The following is a 19698-nucleotide window of genomic DNA, read 5'->3' as shown; positions in this document are numbered from 1 at the left end:
AACAGATCCTTTAGCCCTCTACTACCTTGAACGGGCAAAGAGGGCTCACGATAATCTAACCCCGTAAAAAAAAACTATAACAATTTTTGACTTACTGGCACCCAGCATCCCCTTGGCCTCTAGGCAAAAATTAAGAGAAAAACTGGTTCAGAATAAGACAGCATGTTTGAATATATTCTGGTTATCACAAGCAAGAGCCATGAAGCCCCACTAATGCAAACAAACTCCAAAGATGAAAAGAAATTTCTGAGTCTAATTCAGACAGCTGTCACTGATGTACCCAGGTAAGCATTTTGCAGTACTGACAAAGTGTATCAAAGACGGTTTACAAATCAATAAAGTTTCTAGCACATGAAAAGCTTTCAATATAATGATTTATTTTTACACCAAGAGATTCTTTCTTTCTTGGATGAAGTGCATGCTGTACAGGCAACTGAAGAATATGTTTCCCATATTTCTTTATCAACTTGCTGCCATCATCACAATATACAGCTAGTCCTGTTTTGGAAAATGGGAATTGTTTGTTTGTATTTCAAGTGGATGAAAAAAGCATAAAAAGCTTTGAACATATCTCATAAGCATGTTGGCCCACACTACTTCACCAAAAGAAGTCCTCCAAGTTCAAAACTGACTGCCAAGGCTGCATACATGACATTTGCTATTTCAGTTCCTATGGGAGGGTCCAGAGAAGATCTTTATGGGTAAGGAATAATGCTAGACAATCTCTAGCCAAAGATTTCGGAGAATGTTTTAGGCTTTACTTTTTGGAAGTACTGACAATGGCCCTGATCCAGTAAAGCTCTAAAGAACATAATTTGAACGTTTTGCTAGATCAGAACTGTAGCATGCAATGGAAAAGAACACAAATATCTGACTATTACAAACCCTAAAAGAGGGAACACACAAGCATAGTTAAAGTTTAGTACTACAGTCAGTTTTTCCTATAGTAAATCCCATGCTCCCATGGATCTGCTCCCTTGCCCCTAAGAAAAATTAACAACAAAGTGTCAGGGTACGGACCTAGTCTTAAACGCAATCCCCTTGTGTTACTCAATATCTCTCTCTAAATTTTCCTCTTCATGCTTTTAGGGATATTTTCTGCCCAACCACATTTTAGCTTATGCATCTACACATACAACACCAGATAAAGTCAATCTGCAGATACAGCACAGGTGATGAGTTGCAGAGCAAGAATGCTGAAGCAACAGAGGCACCAGGGTGAGCTCCATGCAGAGCCAATTCAGGTCTGATTGAGTTCATTAGCTCAGGCTGCATCCCAGGCCACTGCAGATTCACAGCCATACAAGTACTTGCATGCAGCCTGGAATATGAATGCATTTCACAGAGCTTGCCCAGCTACCCCTATGCCGTGCTCCCAGGAGAGCTAGGCAGCAAAGTCCAGATGGATTTGAGAGGCTCTGGGATGGAGTTGGTGCTATTAACCCCAGACTGAACTCAATCCGAGCCCTCAGTTGGGCACGGTACAAATCCAGCCTGGATCCAGGGCTGTAGCTGAGCTCATCTCTGTGCACCAGGGAGCACAGCACGCAGGCCTCGAACAGTGCTGCAGTATCCAGGCTGAATCAGTACCGCCAGTTCAGCACCAACCCCACTGACGCAGAGTCAGGCCTCCGCGAGGACGCTGGCTGTGCTGGGTTCCTCAGCACTCCTGATAACAGGAACACAGTGTAGACACACCCAAACAGGCACGGATCTGGTTGAGCAAGACTTATCGCTTCAGTTCTATAGGGCAAGAAAGCAGCTGGACCGCATCCAGGCTCCTACTCGGTGCTAGATGTTCCAGACTCACACTGGCTCCTGATGAACTAATCAGGCATCGTTGCAACATACTCTTTTGCTCACATCAGAGTTTCCACAGGGCTCCCCTCCCCAGCATCACACCAGTTTGCTGTGCCTCCTCTGTACAAGATCCAGCTCTCCTGGCTGTCCTCAGTCTAGGTGCAGCTCCCCAAGAAAACACATTCTGGAAAGGTAAAGATGATATGACATAGAAGACTGAGCCTGGGCCCTAAAAGCATCACAATACCAATGCAAAAGAAACACCAAAATTAGCAGAAGTGACGTTCAAGTAAATCAGAATGGATATGCTATGGTTGCATTATACAGAGACCATCTTTATATCAATATGCCAGAATACCAGCCTGGTTTTTTTCCGCATCTAAAGCATTTGGTTACAATGAGTTATAATTTAACAATGTTAATAAATTAAAAGCACAAAGGGGCAATTACAATCACATTAAAACATTCTGTAATTTTGGAAAATTAATGTTTCACTAACTCTTCATTTTTACAGATAAATTGAGTCAGAACTGTGCTGTTCCTACACTGTGCTAACTAGTATCAGTGTTAAGCTTTTTGAAACCATATGGAAAGCTATCAATTTTTTTCTTAAGTAGAATTCTCATCACTTTGTTTAATATCACTACAAATTACACAGGCTAATATTTACAGATGGTTTCATGTAGGAACTGTGAATCAACAAACGGCAAGGCAATAGGTAGTAACTATTCATTCTGAGAGGAAGTGGTGTGAGCTACCTGCCAGAGGGCTGTACAGAAAAAACAGGAATCTCTCTCACTTCTGATCCCCCCCCCTTTGACTCAGAGCCCCTTCGGGACTTCGGGAAGTCACACGGGGCCAAACTGCAGCAATATCAAACCGAAGCATTGGAAGTTTCTGAATCACATACAAATAAAAAACCCATACATTTAAAAATCACAGAAACGGCTTCAAAAGTCAGAAGATCTTTTAACGTTATACTGCAGTTTCATTTTATTTGTCTCCTGGTGCTTCTACTTCAAGTTTCAGACAACTCAGACTTCAAAAATTTTCATTAGGGACACTAAATATAGAAACTTATCTATTTGATCAATAAAAAGGGACGTTTGTAATGTTCAGCATCAGCCCTGGGTCTTTCACAGAAACATCGAGCATTTTAAGTTTCTCAGCTGAGTTTAGAAAACCTACAGCTTTTAAGCTTTCAAAACATTCAGTATCAGATTTTTGTGTACTTGACCGCACTACTGAGGCAAAAATGGTTCACGCTTGGGCAGCTAACGAGAAAATAGTTTCCAAAAGTACTCAGCACACAGCAGACTGGTATGCTGTTTCCACGCAATCTTTCTCCCACCATCTCAAAAAAGGTATCACACAACTACAGAGGTGCAGAGAAGAGCACCAGAATGATCAGTCAGGATGGAATCCACGTGGGAGAGATTAAACAGGCATTTTTTCTACAGCATACACACACACAGGGGAAGAAAAAAAAAAACAAAAAAAAAACAAAAAACAGCTAGGGAGAATGTGGTAGAGATCAGCAAAAGCAGTAATCATATCTAAAAGGTGAATATGGAAGTTATTCTCTCTCTCAGAACACAAGAATTAGGTGGTGCCAGTTATAATTATCAGCTGACAGATTTTTCAAGGAATTAATTTTTTCTTCATGAAACACCCAATGAAACTGCGGAACTCATTGCAGCCAGGTGCCACAGACATCAAGGAATAAGAGAACAAAAACAACCGTACAGAAAGGCCCGCGGAATATTTATTAAATGCAACAGCTGCCACCTGCAAGCCAGAAAGTCCTTTAACCACCCGCTCCTACAGATGTTGGGCCGGGGGGAGCCAGGACAAGCTCCCCCACGCTCCCTCCGGGCAGCCCCCTCTATTCCGCAGGGGAAGCCCTGAGGTTGCAACTCCCCCCCACCCCAGACCCACCCGCAGACCAGCCCCGCGCCCCCCAGCAAAAACCACCCCCCTTTGCCTTTGCCACGGGCCCACCGCGGCCCTTCTGCCCCGTGGCGCAACGGCCGCCGCGCGAAACCTGCCACCGCCACGAACACCAGCGGCGCGCGAGGCGGGTTCGCCCCACGGCCCTTCCTGCCCGGGCCGAAATAACCGGAGGGAGGGGAGTGAGGAGTTTGGGGAGATGGGGGGGGCCCCGGGGGGGTGCGGGCAGCTGGGAGTCATCGCCGGGAGATTGGCGTCCGCGTTGCCACGGCGACCGCCCCGGCGGCGCCAGCCGGGCCGCGGCGTGAATGGGTGACGTCACGCGCCCGGCGCCGGCCAGTCTGGGCTGCCCCGGGGGGGGGGGGGGAACCCGCGCAGCACCCCACCCCCCCACACACACACAGACAACAACCCCCCCCCCCAAACGCACAGACACACACACACACACCCCCCCCCCAGACACACAGACACCCACCCACCCACCCACAGAGTCACCCCCCCGCCTACACACACACACCACCCCCCCCCGGCCACGAAACGTGCGGGCCGGGCCTTCCAGCGCTCCGCTGTCAGGATGGAAGGCGCCGCCGTTCGCGCCTTCCCATTCATCTGCCGGCACTTCAGAAAGGAAAAAAAAAAAAAAAAAGTTCCTGCGGGAACCAGGGGCTTTTCACGGCGCTCCAGCAATCCCTGCCAGCGCTCCCCAACTTCCCGCATTCAGCCCCGAAGTTTCCCACTGCTCTCGGCAGCGAGCTTCCCACACTGCAGAATACCTGATTATACTTACAATTCAGCCGGATTCACGGAAACATCCTCTCAAACTCGCAATGAACAGTTTACTTCACGTAGGAAGTTCTTCATTGCTTTCTTACTGCGGTTCTGCATGAGAGGGTACATTCCTAACTGGTTTAGGCTTAGAATGGGAAAATCAGATTTTTCCTTTATGTAGGTTGTTATTTACATAGATCTACTCTTTACGTCTGTTTTAGTGGGTTCAGGACAAAGACCACTTGGCAAAAGCCAGCCTAGCTGTCCGGCGACCCAGCAGGAGATGCAGGTTGGGTTTAAACATCAATTTTTCTCAGTAAAGACATCAAACTGTTGCAGAGGGCAGGGGGTTTTGCAGTGCATGAAACGGCCCCCGGCCTGTCAGTCACAAACTACGGCTCCTCTGTATTTTATCCCATCTCCATCTCACAGCACCTCTAGCTGTGGGCCTTGGTGCCTGCACGCCGGGGAGCTCTTCCAGGCTGAGGGGATGTGACATTAAATTCCTGTATCGGTAAAATCCTAGAGCAGCTTAAATTAATGACACAGTTCTGTGTCTTACTGCACTTGGCATTTGCTGAGTAGTTTTTTGCAGCCAGGCAGCTGGGACACTTGCGATGGTTTTCATCACAATTCTGCTTATTTTAATTCTGTTCGTAAATTGGTTTGGTGCCTAAGTTCTCAAGGAGGAAAAGGAGGTTGAGTCCAAACCTGTAGGGATAATTACAACCGCTTGCAGTCATACAGAAGCCTTCAAAGGCCGCGGATTGCTGAAGTGCCGCCCGTCAGCTTGCAGACCCTTTACCTGAACCGTGTCACCTCAAAGGCTCACCCCCCCCAAAGGAGCCGGAGGGGAGCAGCAGCACCTCGGCACAGGGACCAGCCACGCACCGGGGGGGCTGGGGAGGGGGGAGGACGGGGAGGGGAGCCGGGCATCGCGCCGGCGGCTCGGCCCCAAGACTGAGCGTGGATTTTTAAACCAATCTGAGCAGTGCAGATTTGGTCTGTGGGCAAGGTGAAAGCAAACCCCCCGGCAAAAGTCTGCATGCGAGGGGACTTTGCAGGCGGTGTAAGGTATTAGGATATTAGGATCAGTGGCATCACTCCCAGGTGTACAGCCAGGCGTTAGGGCAGGCATGTGCGAAGGACTCACCCTGCAAACACCAATTTATCTGAGGTCAGCCAGTACGTGTGCATGTTGCAGAATCAAACACTCCTCATCTTCCTCTAGTTCGCTGGACAATTTGGAAATTGGAGGGTGGCAAGTAAGCTGAGTTCATGTAAGCGTGATTTTAGTGTGAGGCTCAAGTTAAGACTTTCTGATTTTAACTGTTTGATATGATGTTTAAATCTAAATGACCTGTAACCTTTAAAATCTTATTGGGATTTTAACACTAAATGCTTTCGATGACTGCTTGATGACTGGAAATTAATCTGAGAACAGTCATTGACAGTCAGCTGTCTCCGTCGGGTAACTTTGCAATAAACGCAATAAATTCCAGCTGGTGGGGGCAGGGAGAGAGCGTCCTGAGAAACTCGCTCCTCCGCTCCCATTGATCATCACCTGCACTGGACTTCATACAGCAGTTTAATCCTATTCTCTCCCTCAAAGGTTTCAAGCCTCTGCAAGATCCTGACTGCTAGGGAACAAAGACTGGTATGTGGTTCCCTCAAAGGTCAGTCATTAACCTGCCCCAACAACAGTTTTAGGAAGATCAAGGCAATGAAGAAAAACTAAGAAAAAGCACTTTCACTTTGGAATGAATTGTTCAAAATGCCCTTATACATTCAGTTTTATTCCCTTTCAGCTCTGCACTTTTTAGTTCCTGCACGTATTTATTTCTCATCAGGAATAATGGCAAGATTTGCTCTCCCAGAGATTTGACCTTAAGTTTATTCTAGCCACAACACTATAGACCATTTCATCAATTATGAATGTACTCATGTGCATAGGCGAACTGGTAAGCTAGCTCAGTAACGCTACCTTGTTCTGGAGAGTTACCCTTATAAATAAATTAGGGACATATCTTTATGAAATACCAGAAAGAAATAGAAGATGAAAGAGGGAGAGAATAAAAAATAGAAATAGGGGGGGAGGGGGGAAGAGAGAGAGGAAAGAAAAAGGAAGGAAAGAAATAAAGGAAATAAAGATGAAAAAAAAGAGAGAATGAAAAGAAAAAAAAAGGAAAGGAAAGGAGTGGAAAGATGAAAGGAGAGGAGAGGGAAAGGAGAGGGAAAGGGGAGGGAAAGGGGAAGGGAAAGGAAAGGAAAGAGGAAAGGAAAGAGGAAAGGAAAGGAAAGGAAAGGAAAGGAAAGGAAAGGAAAGGAAAGGAAAGGAAAGGAAAGGAAAGGAAAGGAAAGGAAAGGAAAGGAAAGGAAAGGAAAGGAAAGGAAAGGAAAGGAAAGGAAAGGAAAGGAAAGGAAAGGAAAGGAAAGGAAAGGAAAGGAAAGGAAAGGAAAGGAAAGGAAAGGAAAGGAAAGGAAAGGAAAGGAAAGGAAAGGAAAGGGAAAAGGAAAGGGAAAAGGAAAGGGAAAAGGAAAGGGAAAAGGGAAATATGTAAACAAAATCTAGAAAGCCACATTTTTTTCTGAAGATAAAAGGACAGAGGCTAATATCAAAAGCGGTTTCTCTGTGATTTGTATTTTCTGTGTCTGTATGTGAGACAATATACTGGACTTGTAGTAGCCAGAATATCAATAAGACATTTATTTCCATAAGTTATTGATGACCCTTTAGCTCACAAGTGACAGGCCAAAGTAGAGCCACGAGCAACTTCTGAAAGGTCATCAATAACAACTGAAAATAAATGCTTTATCCAGTGCCTGCCCATTGTGTGTCCTGTTTATGCAATGCCAGTTTAAGTTTCATCTGGCGTAGTTTTTAATGGTCTGTAACTACCTCAGCACCTGACTGAAGCAACCAGGTCTTCCAGCAACGGAGGAAAGGGGACACACACGTATAGACATCCCCACTTGCTTGCTCACGTGCTTCATGGAGTACCTTTTGTCAGATGCGGCGGTGAAAGCATGCATCTCTCAGCACATCAGGATGAAACAGTACCCTAAAGAGTGAAAGGAGAGAATGCCACCTTACTGAAACATTAAACACCATGGAGAGTCCTGATGCTGCAAGTGTAAGACTGTTCAGAAGAAAGAAGATACGGAGGGGACAGGGAGGGGAAAAAAAAAGGAGAAGCTGAGATGCAAGGTTGTAAATAAATCATACCTCATGCTAAGATTACAAATACATAATATTCTATTAATGTATTTCTAATAATAATTCATACCGTACTGCAAGGAAAATTGATGCATTGTGTGTGTTAAGTAGTTCCTCGAGGCAAAAGAAAGCTCTTTATGTCTGTAAGGAGTCTCTTACTCCCAGTGGAAAAAGACTGCAAGGAACACTGAATACAACCCAGTGGGGCCCAAAAATTTGGTTTGAATAACCATCACCGCTAACCACAATGTCTTTTAATTTAACTTTTGCATTTAAAATTTCCATTTTTCTTTTGCATTTGCATTTTTGCATTTTAAAAAATATTTTTTTGAGGATCAATTTTCAGGAGCTCGATGTAGAGTAACTCTTCCAAGAGGCTGGTCTGAAATAAGCCAATGACTTTGCATCCTGTTGTGAAACTTCTGCTCACTTGAGCAGTCCTTATACCCACATCCTTACTCAGGCAAATAAGCTCATTAACTTCAAGACAAACTTTCTACATAAGCAAGGATTTGTGCTGCTTTTCAAGTCAATTTCTCCATTGAGGTAAATTAAGAGATTTGCTTGAGTAAAATATATCAGTGCTTTAAAGTGTTGAAAGAGCTTGTAAGTGGAGTAAAAATTACCAAAATAAATGTCATTAACACTTCAAGGTAAGTATGTGGAAACATACTGGTATTAAAGACAACTTGAAATAGTTACTTAGCATAAGCTGTGTGATTACCCAAAATATTTTTATATATGTACATCATTTAGCTTTAAGAAAACAAAGTCAAAACTGTAAGAAAATTTGCATGTTGAAGCGTTTTTAACAGCAGTTTTGAATATGTCTTTAAAACACTTCTGCATAGTTTGCCCTCTGCGCAAGAAGCAAAAACATGAAGAATTGCTATACAATTACTCTAAAATGGAAAATAACATTCATTTCCATTTCTTATGAGGGAAAATTAGTAAGTCACAGAATATATTTAACTGTGAAGAATTACAGTTCATGGATCATTGTCCAATATTCTGCTTACATCCATCTTTCTTATTTCTGCATCTCCAGCCATTTGCACTCTGCAATGTATATCCTAATGTAAATTCACAGTGCTACACAGTGGTTTTCATTAGGCAATCCTGTTGTCCTAATAAATATATAAGGTAATTTTAGTACATGCTATTGCTGGAATTAAAACCCATGAGTGTGACCCTGTCCGCCTAAAGTAGATATTACTTGTTGTCACCTTTTTTCTTGCTCTCTCAACATGAAATCCTGCAAGAGCTGCTTTCTGTCAACAAAAGCTGAGGGCTCGTGTTTTCTTAAGTGACAACTTTCTCAGAAGCCATGCAGGCTATAAGGAATGATCAGAGAAAGCATCCTACCACAAATTAATACAAAACTCACCTTTTTAGCAGACTGCTTTTTCAGACACACACAAGTACATAAGCAAATTAAAACGGTGCTATGATCCTGTAAATAATCTCCTACTATTCTACCATTTCTTCTGCAGGATGGAAAAGAAGAATGAGGAAGAGCCTTTTGCTTCTGTTACTAAGCACTTGGTAGATCCTCACATGTTATGGCAACAGGAACTCTATAGCAGGTAAATAAGGTTACACAGAATTTGGTATGCATTGGAAGTGCATGGTGTGGCCCCATACACACCTGCAGTCAAGGGATTTGAAGATACATTGAAAAGCTTTCCCTCCTAATGCACAGCCACCAGACCTGAATTTCTAGTTCTTTCTAACTTCTCTTGCCAGCAATGGCACCAATGTGACCTGAACCAACTCAACAAACAGCATTTCCTATAGTGCTTTAAATACTGGTCAGGCTGTCACTAGCATGAAGCAAAATGCAGAATTGTAAATTAATATTTGGCAAGCAGGTGATATCTGAAAGTGACACTGAGCCATAAAAGTACTTTGAGAACCAACTGACCGTAGTCACAGAAAACATCGGTGCATTTGCATCAATGCAGAAGAAGTGAAGGTCTCTCTGTCTACCTTGAATGTCCCTCCGCTGTGGGAAAGGCTGTTTTCGCAGTCGGGGAGAGAGAGGTGACTTCTTCTTTTAATACTAAAAAAAAAAATTGGGAAGATTAAAAAAGATAAACCCCAAAGATTTTGAAGAATTTCTTAAAACACTCATGGAGAACAAATAGCAAATGTATTAATACTAGCTTTCAAAATGTAAAATGTTGTACTGGTGCAAAGTATTGCTGTTGTTTCTGCAGAGGTTTTTTTTGTGGCATGAACTTAGACTGCTTTTGCTGATGAAGCTCTTCAGGTCCCCTGAAAATAAATACCAGTATCATTGGTGTAATGATAACATATGCAGATGAGCATGTACACATCCAGATACTTATTTAATTTAGGTCGATTTGCTCATTGTCCCTGTAGGCTGTATTATTTGTGTGATTATAGAGCTCTTAATGCAAAATCATAACAAACATGAAAATAATATGAGGCGGTATCATACCATCAGTTTTCGGGCAGATTGGCTAAGGATTTCTGTCTACAGACAAAGGGCATGACATTACACATAAATCTGATCTAAATCTACACAAAATAAAATTAAAGTTAAAGTTGACTCCAAATTCAATCTGTTACTATGTAACTCAGTTTAATGTAGTGTTCTTCAGGAAGCTGCTCCAAATACTCCTAAATTATTTTCCCCTTCCCCAGAATAAGCATCTTGATTGCTTATATTTGGACCACGCTGCAGAAGGTTGTCAACATGAGTTATCTTTCTTGCCACAAACTTGCCTTAGTCAATGCAGAAATCTGACATTACCCCACAAACCCGGTGTTTCTGGTCACCTGAACAAAGCAACCTTCTTAAATGACATTAGCCTTCAGCCAACATACAACCACCAGCAAAATGCCAGGGCATCTGTCGGTGACATACCCGTGTTGATTGCTGCTGCAGCCTCTCACAGGGAGGAGGTGGTTTTGCACAAATTTCTACAGCATAGCCATGCTGGAGGCAGCACAGCAAGAAAAGCTCTTGTAGATACTAACCCCATTACAGTCTTTTTTTGGTTCTCTCCACTAATTGAGGTAAAATATTTCTTTATGCATTTATTTCCATGTTTGTGTGAAAAAGAGCTTACATAAGGATCAAGGGTTTGGGGATTTTTTTTTTTTTTTTAAGGAGAAGGTTCTTTTAAGGAGAAGGGTTTTTTTTTAATCTGTTCCTCATCTCTCCAAAATGTTTGTTGTCACATGATTTTTTTTGTAGCATATGAAGCTGAAGGAAAGCATAAAGAGGTGGGTAGGAATATGCTCCTGTCATTAGAAGGATTCTCTAAACTGGACAACTATGTGCACATGCAAAAAAAAATTAAAATCTCTTGTCTGTGAAGAGCTGTTGTGAGCAATCAACAAACATTTTTCTTTTTATTTTATATTAAACTTCATGCACAGGGGACAATGAGGAGGTGAAGGTCTTGAGAGTCTCCTAGGTTTTCTCATTAAACAGAAAATTTTGCCACGACCACAACCAGAGAATGACAAAAAAAGCCCACCACGTTAAGTGAAGTGTGTGAGTTTTATTTAGATTTTGGATTTGAGGAAAATAGGGAAAACAATACTGAAGATGACTCATGCTATTTGGGGAAAAGGTTTGTGTTAAGGAGAGATTGGTCAAGCTCTGTTGATGAGCTGTCCCTCGTAAGGAGTGGTACCAGAAGACTGATGGATTTTAGTCTGTCGGTAGCCTGCAGAGTGAGGTGACTTCTCTGTGCTCCCTGAATGCCCGATGGATCTTCCCTGACCCATTCTAAGGACCCATGGGGTGTCACTGCAAAGGAGCCCGCAGTCTCACCTCCAGCCTGGGGCCCAAGGGGACACAGGCATATAGAAAGCGAAAGATTTACATATTCTCTCCTCCATCTCACTCCCCCACCCATTTTTCATTTCATATCACTATCCCCTGTTGCCAAGAGGAGTTTATCTATGGTGTTTGATAAGGGAGCACTAAACACATTATAGTGCTATTTTAAATGACATCACAACTAACTAGATATTTTAATTGAAGGTAAATAACCAACATTATTGCCTTTTGAATGATAGCAATAGTGGAGAGTAATGGCACCACTGAGGAATCAATTGCTATTTCTCTCATAAACCATAAACCATTCAGAGATTTATAATGCTTTTTTAATGATCAGCCCTGCTAGGTGTTGAGCAGCTCCTCTGAGATCCTGACTCTCCTGGCTGCCTGCTGAAGTCAACAGGAATGGGGAGCAGGGGGGGGGTGTCTCAGCATCACATATCCTTGTGCCCACCAGGATGAAACTTGTCACACAAGTTATCAGCCTCGAGCAAAGGAAAGCTTGGGATTTTACTACACTGCTCTGGTACAGCATGCCCCAAGCCCCAAAACAGGGACACTTGACTCAACCACTGTTCCATAACCTGCCTGAGAATAAAAATGCATTGTGCATTTGTGTGCATTTCATGCCCTCTTAAGGTAGGTATAGCAAGTAGCCTTCTGTAAGAAACCACATCGATTGCTTGCTTCCCTCTGCATACATAAGTGTGTTCCTTTCAAATTTTATCCGTCCTGAGACTATTTTAACTAATACGGTGCTATCCAATGCACCAGTTGGTTCAGCAGCATCGTATCATGCACAAACATCTGTGGATCCAAAGTGCCGTCAGAGGAAATGTCCTGTGTTCTCCACTTGGAAGAACCATCCCCCTTCCGTGGTGCCATGACCCAGAGACAGTGTTGATGTCTCAGGTTTATTTTTTCAGCTGGAGTCAATGGCATATTCATATGCTCAGACCTGTGCTGACAAATTCAGCTGACATTACTCATTCTCATTAAGTTCAATGGGATTATCCTCATGACAAAGGGGACACAAGGCCAGTCATTATGTTTTCATTTTTAACTTGCTTTACTTTGGTTTTGAGTCAAAAGCAACTTTTTTAAGCTGCAGAGAGCACCTATGATGTGATCTGAACTCATCAGTTCTCTGTTAATGGACCAAACTGGTCCATTCAAGCATTATCGAGGATTTTGTGATAATATTGCAAGAGCTGGTTACAATGGAAATGAATCTTGGCTCTGGATGCAGGAAGAAAGCACACAAAAACCCAGCTAAGACAGATGAACTCCGCCAGCCAGCCAGGAAGGGACCACATGCTCAAAGATGCAGAGGGTTTATTTCAAAAATCCAAACTTGGTCTGCTGAAACACAGGAGCGTTAATCCCTATATACTCATGTCATGAAAAATATTGCTATTAATAGGACAAAAGCATGAACAGTAGCTACTGTCCCTCTCTCTTGTGTGTATCTTCAGGGATGAGGAGTTTTGCTATGCCTACCTCCATTGCTAACATTCTGGGGTTTCCAACCCACTTCTGGAGCAATTTACTTAGCATCTGCCGCACATCCAATCTAAATTTTGAAAAATCAGCCGACCCAACCTGCTCTCGCTTAAGTCAATGACAAAACTCCCATTGACTTCAAGGAGAGCACAAGCAGACCGGTTGTTAACAGGGAATTGGTGCCTATTGTTCAGCCGAGCATATCGGACTAGCATGTATCAACTTCATGAGTATCAAAGGGAGTTACTAGAGGAAATCCCCTGAATATTTATGCGGTAGTTAGAGAGAAGGGCTGTTTTTCCCTTTCCCACATATCTCTGGTGTGATACGTTAGCTACGTGAACGCACAGAGTTCTTGTGCAACTTCAGCGACGCGTACCGACCCTCGGCTTTCCCTTCGTACCCTCTGCGGTGGAAGTAGCCCGATGGAAGAAGAGGTCTGCAGCATATCCTGGTTCTTCACGGGTTTCCAGAAATATTGAGTCATCTTCAACAGCCAGTGTGGTCTCAGTGGATTTGCTGTAGTACTGCTACAGCGTGTGTGCGTGCGTGCATGTGTGTGTGAGAGAAAGAGACAGAGAGAGAGAGAGAGAGAAATATAGAGAGTGTGTGTGTGTGTGTACAGAAAGAATCAGTCCAAATTAGCTCTGGGAGAGCTAAAGGGAAACCAGTTACATACTGGGGTTTCCCAGAGATGTCCAGTGAGATCAGAGTGGCTCCCAGGAGGGATTCAAAGCAAACAGAACAACCCAGTATTACAGTGTATCTAGTTACACTAAGATTTTAATTAAATGGGAGCAGCAAGATTTGAGTCTGCATGCTCACCACAATTTACAGATCTATTTTTTTTTAGACAGCACATCAAGTCTGTCCTTATTACCAGGACTCGGGGAAACAAAGCATAACCATAATGTACGCTTTAAGGCCCATATATATTTCCACCTTGCGAGACTCAGAGACTGCAGGGAGTAGAGTTTCACAGAATAAAAGCAATGACTGCAGCAGAATTGGGATCATCCAGCCCATAGCTAACGGAAATACATCTTCCCATCACATCACCACGATGTAGCATACAAATCTAGACCTCAGTCAGTGAAAGATTTACACCATGCACTTAGATTTTGTGCCAGGGAGCCCAACTGCCGTGGATGGGACTGGTAATGTGGTATAAAATAAGGAAAACAAGAGTGTGAGTATTTGTAAGCAGAGCCTCAAAACATATGTTTTTAAAGGGTGAGAGAGAATGGAAGTGTGCTTCATTATACACTTCAGATGATCCAGTCTCACCGTTCATTCAAGTTCTGGGTTTGACAGCTTCCCACTGTATCCTTTATATATCACCCGTTGTGACTAAGCATTGAGGGGACATGCAATCATTAATCACCATTATGGATTTCTTCCCTTCTGGTGGTTTTGACTTACAATCTTAGGGGCAGATCCTGCAGCCTTTACTTCTTCCTGCAGTCCTTTGCCCAAGCGATCAGCCCTGCTTCAACTCGCGGAGAGCTCGAAGCACCGCAGCATCTATAGGATCGGGCGCCGTGCTTCTCACACCGGCGTCCCATTCAAATATGCAATGGCTCTTAATCCGCAGCAGGAATTAACAGAAAGTTTGAACACTGCATTATTAAATTAAAAGGTTACAGTCTGCCACGAGATGACTTAAGCAGGACTCAGGAGTATGTGTCTCTTAATTTTAATGCTCTGTCTCAAAGTACAGAACTCTGGACATTTCCAGCATCATATTTAAAACATGGTACATCTACTAATACGTGATCTGGTGCATTAATGGACCAAATTAAGTTACAGGTATGAATTTTACATAAAACGGATTAATATTATATGTCATGGAGGAATTTTAAATACTCCATCTCCATGCATTTTTAATAGTTATGTGCTCTAATTTAATGTTCCCAGGCATCGCTTTGCTTGAGGTCCCTAAACCCTCCTCCCTCCCCCCTCTCCCCCCCCCTCCCTCCCTCCCTCTCAAGTTTTGCTTGGGATTTTCCCTGCCTTTCAACCGGCGTCCCGAACTCCCTCAAAATACGTGTAAAGCCGTGCCGGGTCTCCGACACCGAGAGGATAAAAACGCGTTTCACGCCCCGAGGAGCTGCCACCTCTCCCGGGGAAAGACGGGGGAGGGGAGGGGGGGTGGGGGGGAGGGGAAGCCGCCTTCCTCCGGGCGGGCGGGCGGGCGGCGGGGAGCGGCGCCGGCCGCGCGGGGCTGCGCGGGGAGCCGCTGGGCGGCCAGTCCCTCTCGCATTCCCGCAGTCCTTCTTCCCCGGGACCGCCTTCTTCTTCTTCTTCTTCTTCCTCCTCCTCCTCCTCCTCCTCCTCCTCCTCCTCCTCCCCCCCCCCCCCGCGGGGGTCAGCGCCAGCCGCCCGCCCCCTCCAGCAGCGCCACCGCCCCCCCGGCCCCGCCGCCATTGGCCGGCGCCGCGTTCCACGAGGGGGGGGGGAGGACGGGGGACGGGGACGCGGCGCTCTGATTGGCTGCGGCGCGGCACCGCGGCGCCCCCCCCGCGCTCCCCGAGACGCGCCCGCCTTGCCCCGCCGCGGCACCGCCCGCCGCGCCCCGCCCGCCCCCCGCGCTATATAGCGGGCGGCGCGGGCAGCGGCGGCGGCAGAGGCGGCCGCGGTTGTGGCTGAGCAGCCGCGGGGGGGAGAGGTGGTTTTTGGGGGGGGTGGTTTGGTTGCTTGGTCTTTTTTTTTTTTTTTTTGGTTTTGTGTGTGGTTTTGGTTGTTTGTGTGTTTTTTTTTTTTTTTTTCCTTTTTTTTTTTTTTTTTATTGGCGGTGCCGCTGTTGTCACGCGGCCCTGCGAGCACCTCTCGTTACATCCCGTGAGGGGGGGGTGGGGGGGTGGGGGCACCCGCCGGTAAACGCCAGCGAGGCTGCAGCCGTACCCCGCTCCCGTTGCGGCGCGGGCGGCGCGTTGCGTGCGCGGCTGCCCGGGGTCGCAGGAGGCGGCAGCGGTGGTGGAGAGGGAGGTCTTTCCCTCCCTGCGGCATCATGAAAGCCGTGAGCCCCGTCCGGCACCCCAGCCGCAAGGCGCAGCCCGGCGTGGCGAGCGGTGGCGGGGGCCACCCGGCCCTGCGGTGCCTGGCCGAGCACAGCGGCTGCAAGGGGGGCCCGCCGTCGGGCGAGGAGCCGGCGGCGCTCTGCCTGCAGTGCGATATGAATGACTGTTACAGCCGGCTGAGGAAGCTGGTGCCCACTATCCCGCCCAACAAGAGGGTCAGCAAAGTGGAGATCCTGCAGCATGTCATCGACTACATCCTCGACCTGCAGCTGGCTCTGGAGACGCACCCGGCGCTGCTCCGGCAGCAGCAGCAGCAGCAGCCGCCCGCCCTGCACCCGGGCAGCTGTCCCGCGGGCACCCCCAGGACCCCGCTCACAGCCCTCAACACTGACCCGGTAAGAGGTGCGTCCCACGCCAGCCCGCGGTTCGGGGAGGAGGACACCGGCCGCCGTGGGAGCGTCCCGGTGATGCCTCGCCGCCGCCGGCCCCGTGGCCCTGCCGAGGGCCCGCAGCCCCCGGGGGGGGGGGGGGGGGTGGACACGGGACGGGACGGGGCAGACGGGCGCAGGAACGCCCCGGCGGTGCGCGGTAGGTGGATGCCTGCGTCCCCGCGGTGCAGGCAGGCACCCGCACGGTGTTTACCGTGTAATTACAGCCTCTCGAGGGAGCAGCTGTAATCAGCGTGTTTGCACACACGGGAGCAGACGCGGGTGCTCCTGCGCTTCCCAGCCCTCCGCCGAGGGTAGCGAGGAGAGGCGGGTTCGGGGGGCTGTGCGCATCTACCGCCCTGGGCGCAGCGTCTTTTTTCGGGGGGGGGGGGGGAGGGAGGGAAGGGAGAAGAAGCGGGGAGCGTCTCCTCTCCGCGGGACCCCCTTGGCAACCCGGCGGCGCTTACAGCCGAGGGGCGGGGAGCGGCGTGCCCCGACAGCCCCGTGCCCCCCGGGGGGGGGGGGGTCTCCGGGCGGGCAGCGCTGCCGCGGCCCCCTTCGCTCCGTCCCCCCGGGCTGGTGCCCGCCTGCGGCCCCTCCTTTAGAGCCGGGGGCTGCCGTGAGCGCTCCCCCGGCAGGACTGTGGCAGTGCCCCGAACGCGGAGGGGAGATCTGGGGGAGTGCGTGCGTATGTGGGGGGGGCGGGAGAATCTCCATCTCCTTGTACCCCCCCCCCCCCCCCCACCTCTTAACTTGGCCGTGTTTGGTTTTCGTCGGTGCGCAGGCTGGCTCTGTTAACAAGCCGGGAGACAGCATCCTCTGCCGCTGACCGCCGCTCCCCAGGTGAGTGCCGGGCGTCCGCGGGGGGGTGTGGGGTGTGGAGGCCGGGGGGGGGCCCTGATCCCAGCGGGAAGTATTTGCAGGAGGCTTTGGGGGTTTTATTTTTAATTCTCGGGTGGTTATTTTATTTTCTTTAATTACCGGGTGGGGTTTTTTTGGTATGTGTGTGTTGGGGTTTTTTTGTTGTTTGTTTTTTTGTTTTGTTTTGTTTTTTCCTCCCCCCCCCCCTTTTCCTTTCCTCTCCCCCCCCGAAGCGCTTCTGGCTGCGGCGCGCAGCTGCGCATCCCTCCGCCTTGGCCCAGCCTTGGGAGCTGCGGTTGTTGTTTGACCTGGTTTGTTTTGGGTTGTTGATCAAGCATGTCTTGTGTTGTGCTGGTGGCGCCAGTCGGTCTGGAGCGGAGCGGTTCACACACCCCCTCTATTCATTCCTCTCCCACAGGTGCGCGGCGGCGGCGCCGCGCAGAGGCACCGCGGGGGGCGGGCGGCGGCGTTGGGGGGGGGGGCCCGGCCCCGCCGCACCGGAGGAAGGAGCCACCCAACACCAGCCCCCCCCCCCCCCCCCCCCCTCACAACTCGCCCCCCCAACCCGAGCAGTTCCCATGCTTCATCCCGACAGAGCCAGCCTTCCCACCGTGTTGCACGGCCGTAGCGGTCCCGTCCCCGTGTCCCCCCCCGCCCCACCCGTGTCCTTCCCCACCCACCCGCTTCTCCTCGTTCCCGGCCAGACGTGAGCGCTGGGTCCCGCGGGGGCAGGAGGTGGTCGGACTCGAGCAGCAAAAAAAGTTGCGACTCAGCCCCGGGATAGAGGACCGAGCCCAAACCAGACTTTAGAAGCGTTATTACCCTTAAGGGACCGAGCAGCTGAATCTTGAAGCTTTACTAATCTACCAGAGCATTTGTAGATATATTTGACATCTATTGTTTAAAATAGATGGATTTTATTGGGGCCCAGGGAACTTTCTTCTCCCTGCAGGAATGTTACATATTGTATAGATAAATGAGTGACATTTCATACTGTGTATATATAGAGATGTTCTATAAGTGTGAGAAAAGTATATGCTTTAATAGACTACTGTAATTATAAAATATTTTTAATTAAATATTTTTTTGTAAATATTATAAAGGTGTGTATGTTTTTTTTAAATCTGTGGGAATATCTCTTTAGAAAACTGCAGCTCGTGTACAGAGCTGCTAATATGGAAGTATCATGAATGTTTAGGGCTTTTTTTTGTCCCCAAATGTCCTTTAGACTCGGAAGTTACTGCTATAGCTAATGGTCCTGCATGATTGCATGAGATGTCTAATTGCAAATAAACTTGTTTGGAGTCCATAGAAATGTGTTTTCCTCAATCTAGACTTAAAATGTTAGTAAGTGTATTATACGTTTTGAGACTACACTTTTGTCATTTAGGCACAGGGGTTTTTAGTGCATTCTATAAAAGTAGCAGTAAGATGTAGTGTTTTTTACTGAGAACAGAATAACAAATTCTATCTAGTTTTTGCATTATGGGGGTGATGCTTTAGATCTTTAATCAGCTTTTTTTTTAAATCTGCTGTTGCATCAGATCAAGAAATTTGTTCTGGAACTTCATTTAACACCGGAAGGTTTTATTGCAAACTTGTGTTCCTATAGCCTATTAATTGCTTAAAAAAGTGAAAACAGTTCTCTGCTTGCAACCAAAGGGCAAACCATTAACAAAAACAGTTGCTGTTTCCTTCGTCCAAAGAGTATTAATACCGAACTGCAGAAGGGCACATGGGCAAAGTCATTATGATCAGTGATGTAAATTCATCTTAAAATCAACTTACGTAGACCAAAAATCGGGTAACTGCGTCAAGATTATTTTTCTAGTACAAAATGACTTGCATTTCACTGCAGCTATGTTACAGTTAAAATCCTGTTTAATCTCTGTGATGTGTAACTACTACATGTGAACATTAAACTAGATTTACCTGTCTTTAACTGTGATTCTTCAGCTTATTTCTTCAATCCTCTGAATTTGCACATTCTCTGCACTTTTTTTTTTTTTACATACCATTTGATGGGCGAATTAATTTTATAGCAGGCTTTTGTGCAATTGAGTTTTACAGACTAAACTCGTGTCCAGGCTCAGTGAAAGATGCTCATCTCGTGTGATCAGTAGCCTGCGCACTAGTGAAATGGGATTTTCAGAGTGGGAGAATTAAGTAGGATTTAATTGGGTGCTTTGTAAATAGCTAGCCAACTGTGTGTGTAACATGGTCTGTTTGACTAAAAAAGAGGATTTGTTTCAGATTATACAAGTGTCAAAAGTACTATAACCCAAGGGAGGACTTCTATTAAGTTAAATATTTATAAGGAAATTAACTACT

The 19698-nt window shown here is 46.7% G+C and overlaps 1 protein-coding gene and 1 long non-coding RNA gene across 3 annotated transcripts; one reads left to right on the top strand and one right to left on the bottom strand.

The window, feature by feature from the left end:
- Positions 1 to 419: 419 nt before the first annotated feature.
- LOC116963175 lies at positions 420 to 14641 on the bottom strand. Its single transcript, XR_004407996.2, has 5 exons — positions 14481 to 14641; positions 9660 to 9797; positions 7520 to 7580; positions 4538 to 4629; positions 420 to 1984 (listed from the first exon to the last, which is right to left on the bottom strand). It is a non-coding gene; the product is annotated as an uncharacterized LOC116963175 (long non-coding RNA).
- A 1049-nt stretch (positions 14642 to 15690) lies between these two features.
- ID4 (inhibitor of DNA binding 4, HLH protein) lies at positions 15691 to 19309 on the top strand. Of its 2 annotated transcripts, none has more exons than XM_042806946.1 (3): positions 15691 to 16473; positions 17291 to 17349; positions 17786 to 19309. In XM_042806946.1, the coding sequence occupies exons 1-2, from the start codon at positions 16069 to 16071 to the stop codon at positions 17333 to 17335; spliced, it is 450 nt and encodes a 149-aa protein (XP_042662880.1). In that variant the 5' UTR covers positions 15691 to 16068; the 3' UTR covers positions 17336 to 17349; positions 17786 to 19309. The 2 variants fall into 2 exon arrangements, with proteins under 2 accessions (XP_042662880.1, XP_042662881.1); XM_042806947.1 differs by having other exon boundaries at positions 15691 to 16480.
- The last annotated feature ends 389 nt before the right edge of the window (positions 19310 to 19698 follow it).

This window comes from Tyto alba, unplaced genomic scaffold (assembly GCF_018691265.1).
Source record: "Tyto alba isolate M040663 unplaced genomic scaffold, T.alba_DEE_v4.0 Super-Scaffold_48, whole genome shotgun sequence".
NCBI lineage: Eukaryota > Metazoa > Chordata > Aves > Strigiformes > Tytonidae > Tyto > Tyto alba.
The sequence above is the reverse complement of the archived record's forward strand: the minus strand, read 5'-3'. Positions and strand labels throughout refer to the sequence as shown.